This window comes from Barbus barbus (genome assembly GCF_936440315.1).
Source record: "Barbus barbus genome assembly, chromosome: 4".
Taxonomy (NCBI): domain Eukaryota; kingdom Metazoa; phylum Chordata; class Actinopteri; order Cypriniformes; family Cyprinidae; genus Barbus; species Barbus barbus.
In genome coordinates, this window is record NC_136732.1 from 13,315,779 (window position 1) to 13,327,650 (window position 11,872).

At 35.9% G+C, this 11,872-nt stretch overlaps 1 protein-coding gene across 1 annotated transcript; it reads right to left on the reverse strand.

Annotated features, from left to right (window-relative positions):
* Nucleotides 1–7,718: 7,718 nt before the first annotated feature.
* LOC306868700 (melanin-concentrating hormone receptor 1-like) lies at nt 7,719–11,076 on the reverse strand (the record flags this gene model as incomplete). Its single annotated transcript, XM_079414991.1, has 3 exons — nt 11,050–11,076; nt 9,891–9,966; nt 7,719–8,728 (listed from the first exon to the last, which is right to left on the reverse strand). The coding sequence occupies exons 2-3, from the start codon at nt 9,958–9,960 to the stop codon at nt 7,719–7,721; spliced, it is 1,080 nt and encodes a 359-aa protein (XP_079271117.1). The 5' UTR covers nt 9,961–9,966; nt 11,050–11,076.
* Nucleotides 11,077–11,872: the final 796 nt, after the last annotated feature.

Genomic DNA, 11,872 nt, shown 5'->3' on the forward strand with positions numbered 1-11,872 from the left:
ATGTGTGACAGACACATGCCAACACATGAACAGGTCGTCTTTTCATATTTACTTAATGCACGAAATGAACATGAATAAACATCAGAAAGTGTTTTATTTCAATCGCGGAACACACCATTTTAAGTCCACCGAAGTTAATATGCTCTCCTGTCTGATTTGTGGTTAAGGCTAGAAGAGATACAGCTGCGGCTACTGGACATGCGCATTTAAAAATTTTCTGAGCCGACAATATAACGTGAAACCTATAAAAATGGTTTTAAAAAGTACATAGCGCCATAGTTTCATTACTTTAGAGTGTATCTTTTTGCAGTAAAGCACCTGTCATAGTTTAATGAGCGGGAAGATGACATGAAGCGACGCGAAGAGAGCTGTATTGAAAGCAGATGAGCGCACGTGTATATAAAGCTCCCGATCGGGGTCACGGGATTTTGTCCACAGAATGATAAGAGCACACGTTTTAACATTATTTTTATTATTTAACACTCAGTATTTAACTTAAGTGCTGCAAGCAATGCATACAGCGCCGGAAATGAGAGATTTTCTGGTACCAAAACAAGTATTTAAAGGAATACCTCAGCTTATTGCCATTACCATGACAGCCAACAACAGCTCAGCTTAACCCTCCGCACATTTATATATTTAGTTATATTTAAAAAGTTGAAATTCAGTCTATCTTTTTCACCCCGTTTTAACATGTATTTCTATGAAGCCTGGCCGTAGCTGACGGGCAAGATGGCGGATAGCAGTGGCGGCACGCATTCTGATCGCCTGTCAATCAAGCTCTTTGTGAACGTCAATTCTCACGTGTGTTCATGACAAAACGTGGTTCTTAGGGACCGAATCGAGTCGTTGGGTGACAGAGTTGTTGTCAGCTCGTGTAGTGTGTAACCCCTGCTTGCGGATCATTTAAGTGTGAACACCACAACAACTCAAAGACAGACAATCAAGTCATGTAGTCTGAACAGCACAGTGATCTGCCAACGTGTAAAGTCGTGTAGTGTGAACTTGCCTTTACATAACATGCCGATTGACTCGCTACATGTAAATGATATTCTTTGTTGTATTTTCCCGTCAAAATAACAGCATTCCTTTTGGAATTCTTCAGCTTTTTAGAACTGCCGTTTTCTCCGGTAGTGGGCGGAACTAATGCGCAAACGATTTCGCAAATCTCATTGGCTGGCGCTCACCTATTATCTTTGCTGTTTTGATTGCAGCAAATCAGTTCTAGTGAACGCAGACAACCTGATTAATATTCATGAGTCCAGCAGCTCATTAATCCTTAGCACCTTTTATATTGTTCTTATTAATTATATATATATATTTTTTTATGTTTGTAAAATTATGCTTATGCACATATACATACATATATATATATATATATATATATATATATATATATATATATATATATATACACACACACACACACACACACACACACACACACACACACATACATACATATATATATCAGTCTGGCAAGTAAACTAAAAAATTTACTAGCCAAAATTCAATTGCCAAGGTGTCCGTAGAGAGTTGTCTGATGGTCATCACCTGTTGTGGCATAGGTGTGGATGGAATTGTTTATTCAAGTACTGAATTAGTCATCCCATTTCAAAAGATTATTCATTCGTGAAATGTAATTTTATGTGCAGCAGACACATGCAACCATAGACCTGTGCAGGTCATACAGTTACAGAACTAATTTTATACTATAAAAAAGTGAAGCAGTGCAATTGTTGACTTCAGCAGCAGAAGTATTACCTTGAGTGTGCATTTTATTTTCAATTTTATTTCTGCTCTACTTTATTTCAGCTTTGCATATAAAAAGTTGGGTATATTTCTTACAAATTAAGAATATAATCAGTAATTAGTAATATAAGTAATATAAAGGTATGAGGAATTGGTTAAATGTGCCAAGAAGCAACACTGATAATGAATTGGCTGAATGCAGCCTGAGAAGTGTATATATTTTGGTATTTCCTTGTTTATATCCATTATAGAAATATGTCTTTTCAGTGTTTTATTGTCAATTGTTTAAAAAAATGTAGCATTGTTAGTAACATTTAAATAAAACGTTCACCTTGTTGTAGCTTGGAATTAATTAAATGTTCATTAATTTCTTTCCATTGTTGCGGTTTTGTCTCATGGCCACATACCAAAGGGAAATGTGTTTTGTTCTACTAATTAGTTCTGTTTTATGCAGGAACATTGAATAAAACATTGAAAATTAAAAAAGCATTGAAAAGATGTAGAATAGATGGTCTATTTAATATCTGTATGAAGCACATTTTTAAGGTTACCAAATAAAACTTTTTTTATTTTTTTTTATTATAGTGAACCAATTTATATTGCATTCTTTGTATCCATTTGTAAAATGTTTTTATTTTGAATTTATGCTCATTGTAGCATTGAACATGAATTCCCTTCATCAACTGAAAGTGAAAGTGTTTGTGAAGTGTTTGTGAATTTGTGAAGACCAGGAGGACACAGTAAGGATTTTTTCCCTTTACACGGTTAAATAAATGAAAGAGAATGAGCTCAATCAATAGCAGTCTGTTTAAAAAAAGCTTATATTATGTTGTGTTCTACTATGATTGTGGCTGTTGTTCCCGTCACTTAAAGAACTGCTCTATACAGCCCAAGGCTACATCCAATGAGTGCTCCCAGAAATCACACCCAGTGCGCTTCTTATAAAATCAGACCATCATTATGTCTTGTTGCAGATGCAGACCACAGCAATCTCTGCCATTGAACCTGTCAAGAAGAAGCTGTCAGAACAAGATGGTATGTCATATAGTCTACTATTTAGAGGGTGAAATGCATTGCCGTGTTTATATTCAGGATCGAGTCTACTGCACGATCACTCATCATGAACAAGAACACAGCTCTTACTTTTACAAAACTTTCATTTATTATAATTATATATAATTTAATTTATTATTCTTATAATTTTTAATGTTCAGTGTTCACAGTTCAGTTTTCAGTTTTTTAACTCACAGTGTTCTGCTTCAAATTTTTCTAAATATAGCAGTGAATCTCTTAGTAAAGCAAACGTATGATTTATGACAAATTACATTAAAGAATTTCAAATTTATTTTTTGTTCAACTATACTATTAATTTATTTGTATACTGAAAAGCTGAATACAGTTAAATCAGATGACATATATATATATATATATATATACAAAACCATAATTTGCATGACTCAATTGGTGTCCATGTTTAACATCTAATTTTGTCAAATGACCTATATGTAAACAAATATCCCCTGTGTAATTTGTATGGAGAAGTGCATGCTTTGGGTAGCATTTGATTGGCTAACAAACTACATCTGAACATCTCCAAAACCAAAAACATGGTGGTGGATTTTCGGAGGCTCAGACCACACCTGCAACCTATCTCTAAAGAGGGTCGATGCTGAAGTCGTCATGACCTATCCACCGTTTTCTTTCTGTAAAAATGGGCATGGGCTTGTGTAAATTCTGTGGTCTAGCTTCCGGTCTCATCTGCGTCCAGCTATTTTAGCTGTACAAAACAGTTTGTGTTGCCTCTTGGTGTAGAAAATTGGTATGCCTTATCAAATTATTTTATTGTATTAAATTGCATCAAGTGCAAACAGTTTTACCGTTTACTGCATGTTGTTATTCATAACTATGTTATTTCTCTACGGTGGAAAATGAACCGGAACTCTTGCCCATGGGTTAGTCAGGTAGTTGTTAAGTTTAGGTATTGGGTAGGATTAGGGATGTAGAATAAGGCACTAATAGGTGCTTAATTACTACTAATAAATGGCTAATATTCTAGTAATATGCGTACTAATAATAAGCAACAAGTTAAGAGACCCTAAAATAAAGTGTTACCTGTGTTTTCTATCAACTGTGAATCACTACTGATCTAATCGGTCAAGTTCGCAAAAGCGGTTCAGTTTGATTCATTCAGACACTTTATTCACGCACTGAATCATTTGCAGCAGTACTTTAGAAGACAGTAAACAAAAACAAAAATGAACGAGCAACAGGTAATTACTTGTTATATATATCCAAAACTGTCAGCAGATAGACAGGGAACACAGAGGTAAGTGCAATAAAAACAACAGGTTTATTGAGTAGTAGCAGAGGGGAATGAGATGAGCAGAATGTCCAGGTAAGCAGGCGGGGAATGGGAATGTCTCTAGGGGCTTATCTGAGTGTAAATGTCCTTTTTCCTTTTCCAGGGGATCCGGAGGTGGAGAGGTGGACAACAGGGATAGGAACACTGGAGCAACTAGTAAGTAGACAAAAGGTAAGTGGGTCAAGTTAGTCAACATGGAATGTTTGAGACCAGACAGTGAGTGAACGGGAGGAGTGCAGGGATATAGTGCTGCTGATTAGTGCTGACAGGTGGCGGTGATCAGGGGATTGGGATCTGGTGAGTGTCGTTGGTGGAGACTGCGGTGACTGTGGTGACTCTCTGACAAAAACAGTATCAAGAATGAATATTTAACTATGGTGACACTGATGGGGGCCTGTGCCGCAGTACTGATGAAAGGCACAATCATTGTGAAAGTTCGGCTTATTTCTATAGCACCGTTTCAAGCACGCAGAATTATTGCATCGTGTATTCATTCACGTGCGGGCTCCAATTAATAAAACACGAGGCCACTTCATGCATGACAGACCAAACATTCTCTGAGCGCAGCGTGAAACAAACGTGACACGAGTTCACAGCGTTTCCTAGAGACAAAACTGAGCTCAGGCTCGTTTCGTGTCACAGTTTACACATTCATTATGATTCTTCATTATGAATTTTATTTAGTTCACATATGTTCGGATAATTACTTCCTCTCAATGGAGGCGCCAGAGGAAATTTATTGTATATAGGTGTTGCCTTTATAATGAGCCCTCATTAACAAGCATATGAAATTAAATTATAAATTCACAGACAATTCTGCAGGCGTGTGTTACACTTGAAGGGGTGTTATGAACATGCAAGGCAGAAACTTGTTTCGTTCTGTTTTTCCACTTTAATCATGTGAGGAAATGGAGAGCTTTGAACTCCTTTAATGAGAATATACTTTATACACTGATTTCAATAACAGAATATGCGAATATAAAGGAGAAAAAAAATTACATAAAATTACATTCTCTTTTCAGAAGAACAATGGCTGGCATTGTGAAAACTATGGCCTATAGTAGTGCTGTTCTGCACACACACACATAACTTTGCCATAGCCTGCTGTATCTTTATACCGATACTGAGTTACAATAAAGGGCATTTTGTGTTGATATATACATATACAGACAATTTAAAATATTTTAATACATCAATATGTTCAAAGAGGACAACGTAACACATGTAATATAAAAAACGAGTACCATCACATACACATTTACACCGACACCAAAAACAAAAGTTGTGTTTCCAACAAAAAGCAGCAATCTAGTTCAAACACAAAAACAGCTCAGAAGAAACATTTTCAATGGTCTCTTTTGAGGTAAAAAAAAGTCTAATTTATTGACATAAGAAGGAGAAAATAGACCTGTCATATTTATATGCCTCTATGTGACTGGATACAATAATTTAGCAGCAGAGGAAATTCATTCTTTTATTCATCAAGGACACAGCAAAAGTGACATTCATAATAAGATTTCTATTTCAAATAGATGCTGGTCTTTTGAATTCTCTATTCATCAAACAATACTGAAAAAAAATAATCAGTTTCCCAAAAAAACAACAACATTGATGATAATAATATATATATATATATATATATATATATATATATATATATATATATATATATATATATATTTTTTTTTTTTTAATCAGCATTTTAGAATGATTTCTGAAGGATCATGTGACACTGAAGACTCACTGAAGAAAATTCAGCTTTGCAATTAATAATAAATACATTTCAAAATATATTAAACTAGAAAACAGTTATTTTAAAGGGATAGTTCTTCCAAAAATTTAAATTCTGTCATTAAGTACTCATCATCATGTCGTTCTAAACCCTTAAGTCATTTGCTCATCTTTGGAACAAAAAGGTATATACTTTTGATGAAATCCGAGAGCTTTCTGACACTCCATAGACAGCAACATGCATTCAAGGTCTAGAAAGGTAGTAAGGACATTGTTAAAATAGTCCATGTGACATCAGCAGTTTTGGGAAAGTTACTTTTAAAAGTAATGTGTTACTCCCTAAAAAAGTAACTACTTACATTACTTAGTTACTTTTTATGGAAAGTAATGCATTATGCTGCGATACTTTTTAAATCTGGGCAGGGCTTGCTTGTTTGTTTTTAATATAAAAAATTCAAAGGGCTTTTACAACACTTTATTTTAAGGTGTAAGATGTTAAATGTACTTAATGTAAATTCACGTGTGTACAGTAGAGGGCGCAGCTCAAACAAATTGCATGAAGAATAAGACGCAGGAGAAGAAAGTTCAACACTATTCAGCAATAACAAAAATGAAACACAAATGTGCCATTTTTTCATAGTATGGTTGAACTGGATCATCAAAGGTCAGTAGCAAAGACATTGGTTAATAAAATGGGATTAAATACAGAAATGATATTTGTCTTATTTAATGTTGTATAATATTCTGAGTTTGCATTTGACTGTTTTTATTCATTTTGAGTAATTCTGAATCTGTTTTTGTGCAGGTGAGATGAGTAAATACATGTTCATGTTTAGTCTAGAACTACAGTAACATCATGTTCCCACACAGCGCACACAACGCCTCTGCATTTACCCCCGATTTCTCTCAACATGGCAACACGAGAGCTGTCAGTCAAGACATGGGAAATAAAGTAACTGGCTTTACTTACTAAAAAGTAACTCAGATATTTCCTTCTAAATTAGAAAGTAATTGGTTCCATTATTAGTTACTTGAAGGATGTGAAATTCCCTTTTATATGTTGCTTGAACAGAAATGTGTCTTGGCAGTGTGTGCACACAACCTCCCTATAATGATAAAATACTTTACGAAAATACTTTTTGTGTGCAAAGAGAACAAAATAACGTAAAATACAATTTTCTCTTCTGTGTCAGTCTCTTGACTGCATGTGTTGTGGTACTGTCATGAACGCACGTTGAAGTCTGACGTCGAAGAGAAGAATTAGTTGAATAAAGTCTTTATTTTTGTTTTCTTTGCGCAAAGAAAGTATTCTCGTAGCTTCATAACATTACGGTTGAATCACTGATGTCACATTTGAACGATGTCCTTGCTTCCTTTCTGGGTCTTGACCGTTCTCTTGCTGTCCATATGCAGGGTCAGAAAGCTCTCAGATTTCATCAAAAATATCTTAATTTGTGTTCTGAAGATGAACGGAGGTCTTACGGGTTTGGACCGACATGACGGTGAATAATTAATGACAGAATTTTCATTTTTGGGTGAACTAACCCTTTAAATTGACAAAATAAGTCAAACTGATGCATCCTCGGTCAGAAAAAGAGACTTATAAGTAGCCATATTTTACAGAACACAAATGGTTGTTAATGTTACTGCAAGGTATTCAATCACTGCAGTGTAAAAGTGTTGCTATAATTAGGTGGTGTACACTCTTTCACGCACATACAGTAAATATGCCAAGCAAATGTGCATCATCACAGATCCATTTCAAACCACAAACTGTTACTGAGCAATTCTGTAAGAATCTTCATAGACATCTTTTCAGCTGCATGCTCATTATAGACACAAAAAAATGAATTCAGCATGAGTCAGTGCCGTTTCAGTGCACAGCCACAGTAACCGGCAGCAGCTCGCGAGAGGACTGAGACTGCTGCGGTCCGTCAGGGGGCAGACGGAGACTGACACTCCCCTCGGCCGGATCAACCCGGAAGTCTTTGTGCGCCGGACGGATGGCTACAATGAATTGTCTTTTGAAGGTTTCGCTCAGCATGATGTAGAGCAGCGGGTTGATGCAGCTGTTGGCGTAGCCCATGCTAATGGCGATGTTATAGGCATACAGAAAGGCATAACTGGGCCGTTGCACGCTCAGATGTGCCAGTTGCAAGATGTAATGAGGCGCCCAGCAAATGAAGAACGCCAGGCATATGGCGACGGCCATCCGAGTGACCTTTCTAGTGCGCACACGAAGGCTGTGCTGGGGAAGTGGAGCCACCGTGGCAGCCATATTCTGGAGGATCTTGAAAAACACCACGCAAATTATCACCAGTGGCAAAGCGAACGCCAGCACAAACTGGTAGAGAGTAAACCAGTACGTGTCTGTGGCCAGATTGGGAAGGAGCAGAGCGCATCCCACCGATCCGTCCCGCAGGGGCATGAGGCCAGCGTACATCCACACCGGCATGATGGACAGCAGCGAGAGGATCCACACCAGGCCCACCACCGCAACGGCCACGCATGGCGTGCGTATGTGGTTGAAGCGGATGGGATGAACCGTGGCCAAGTATCGATCCAAAGTCATGACCGTTAAAATGTAGGTGCTCACGATCTGGCTGTTGGAGTCCAGCGCTGTGATAACGGTGCACATGGTGGCACCGAAACACCATGAACCATTTCCCACCAGCTGGTGGATGAGGAAAGGCATGCCTAAGAGAAACAGAAGATCTGCGATGGACAGGCTGAAGATGAAGATGTCAGGCACCGTCTGTTGCGCCCTGAATTTATTTTTTTTGACGATGGTGTAGATGACGATGCAGTTGCCTATTATGCCAACGAAGCAGATGACTCCATAAATGCTTGGCATGAGAACATTGTGATACTGTTCGTCAGTGTCTGCAGGAAAAAAAGAGAATATTTTACAGTATCAAGATACATTTTTAAAAATCCACTTTCATTTTAATTCTTCTTTTTTAAAAAGAGTGTGTGTGAATATATATATATATATATATAGTATATATATATATATATATATATATATATATATATATATATATATATATATATATATATATATATACACATACACACACACTACTGATCAAACGTTTAGGGTCAGTAAGTTTTTTTTTCTAAAGAAATAAATAGTTTAATTCTGTAGGAATGTATTAAATTGATCAAAAAATGACAGTAAATACATTTATAATATTATGAAAGAATTCTATTTCAAATAAATACTGATCTTTCGAACTTTCTATTCATCAAAGAATCCTGGAAAAATGTGTTACAGTTTTGAGCTGTTTTTACCATTGGTAGTAATAAGAAATGAGCAGAAAATCAGCATATTAGAATGATATCTGAAGGATCATGTGACTCTGAAGACTGGATGCTGAAAATACAGCTTTGCATCACAGGAATAAATTACATTTTTAAATATATATATATATATATATATATATATATATATATATAAAACAGCTCTCTGAAAATATAATATTATTCCACAATAATCCTGTTTTTGCTATATTCTTTAGCCTATCAAATAAATGCCAACTTGGTAAGCATGAGAGATGTCTTTCAAAAACATTTTACAACCCAAACTTTTGAACAGTAGTGTAAATATTTAACCACTACATTATGTTGTCCCTGGTAATAATTTTTTTTAATTCATAACTGTGAATTTAAAAAAAAGTCATATGTTTTGTGTGCTGCAGTCTCATTATTATCACATAATAAACTAATTTTAACAATATTTCTAGGCATGAATATTTTCTCTGTCAGAATGATTCAGATCCTGTCAGTCTCAGGGTCCTGACCCCATCCTGTCATAATTACAGAACATTATCTCAGCCACAAAGCCTGTGAGTCAAGAGCTAGACACAAGCAGAGAACCGCAAATGAATCTAATTAAGAAAATGATGCTATAAAATGTAAGAGCTGCTTGTCCCTTCAAATGTCTTTTGTTGGTCTAACCTAATTAGTCATTGCTAAAGCCTGTTATTTTGCAACATGACGCACATTCAGTTTGCCAGACAAAAATATTATACAGTGTATTTACCTGCGTTTAAATGTTGAGATGAGTTAAACTCATCACTGGAGTTCTCAGTGGAGGTCAAGTTGAAGTCCATCACAAACTTGACCATAAAACAAATGCACAGATGTTATAAACAACAGGCTCCTCTCTGTCATATGAGATTTTATTACATTTCAAAATATTTTAACTGAAATATTAAGAAAAATGCTTAGGCTACATATTAAGAAATTATATTTGTCACAATATCTGATTAATTAATTCTAAACAATCTTACATACTTAAAACTTATATTAAACACTTACTAAGTTCTTAGTAAACAGTCACACATCTGGACACTCAAAAAAAAACACTAAGCCGAGCATGTTATTTTATGGATTTGTCCAAAACCTTTCAGGCTTTTCAGGATTATAATTGGAGTTTGTTTTTGGATCATGCTCGCTGTTGCCTTGCTGTCTGTTTGCTTTAATGACTACAGAGTTTTGGCATCTTCATTTGTACATTTTCCCTAGATTTCCTAACTGGGGACTCCCAGTGGGCCACAAGGGGGTGCTGTGTGTCCACAGAGGAAAAGAGGAAAAAATATTAAGATTTTAAAGGGCGTCCGAGTTAAAATGGTCAATTATTGATTAAACGTTTAATGCGGCGATTTTTTATATATATAAATTTACAGCATTTTACTCCATTTACAGCATATATATATATATATACATTTACCGAATGTAATTTTTTACCATATAAAATATTCTCACTTTTTATCCTGAGAATCCTGAAATGAGAATTATTTTAACATTAAAAACAAGTACAATTTATACATATTATACTAAATAGAAAAAAATACACTGTCTACAAACAAACTACAAGTTCTAAGGATATTTTAATAATCTATTTTGTCTTTTGTTAGGCTATTAATAGAACAGCTAGCCTATGTAAAATAAATCTTACTATTTTTCTCAGATGTACATGAAAATGTATTACTGCCTTTCCTTTTAACAGCCATATCATCATTTATACCCTTGAAATAAATAAATAAATATTCATATACCATAGTAATTGCATGGTACTTCAACAGCATCATATCAAATATTATGAGGAAATAATGGCATGGTACATGGCACACACATACTTTTTGGTACTTTTGGTTAGTGTAATACATCAAATGTCATCTCATTTTTCAAGAACCTACCTTTATCTGATTATCTCCAGTGGTTTGAGGAATACTGCAGGTATATAGGTCTCTCTTTGCCTTGAATTTGTCCTCTGAAAGGCATGCCACTAGTTGACAGCTCCTCAGACGCGCTCTACACCAGCTATGATCTCCAACATCGCAGATATGTGCGCTAATGCACACTTGAACGCTTCAAGGTCTGATTAAAACGTCTCGTTCCTTCACAATGGACAGAACATCTGTGAGGCTCGCTGGAAAAGGGAGTTATGTGTGATCTGTAGTCGAGCTCGATGAAGCGTCTGATTTGCTGCCTGATGGCTATTATTATTATCATCCTGCTGATGTGACGAACATCATCCATCTGGGCACTTTGGGCTACACCACGCTTTCAAGAAACGAGAAACTGCACAGAACTGCTAGTTCTGCCTCAATCACCTCCATTTACAGCAGCTAATCCCATTTGGGTTGTCACTGAAAACGCATAATTTGCACGTCTTTCCTCACTAGGACTGTCCCTGCAATTAGTGAGTGGTTTAATCAGGCTGGGTTTGAAGTGAAAAGTGGAAACATGTTTTGCTATACAAGACCTGGAGGGGATTGATCAGCCTACGCGTTAAACGCACAAACTGAAGCAGATAATCTATGCCAAAATGAACTGCAATATTATGATTTCGTTAATAGTCTAATTTAGCATGAAAGTGATAGGCCTATATAGTAATTTGCATATTTACAAAAACATTTCAGTCAGAATGGCATGTTAGTGTCAAATGCCATTAATTACACATATTAATATACCACATATTAATCATAACTCAGAATATATAGTGTAGTCTTGGGCACC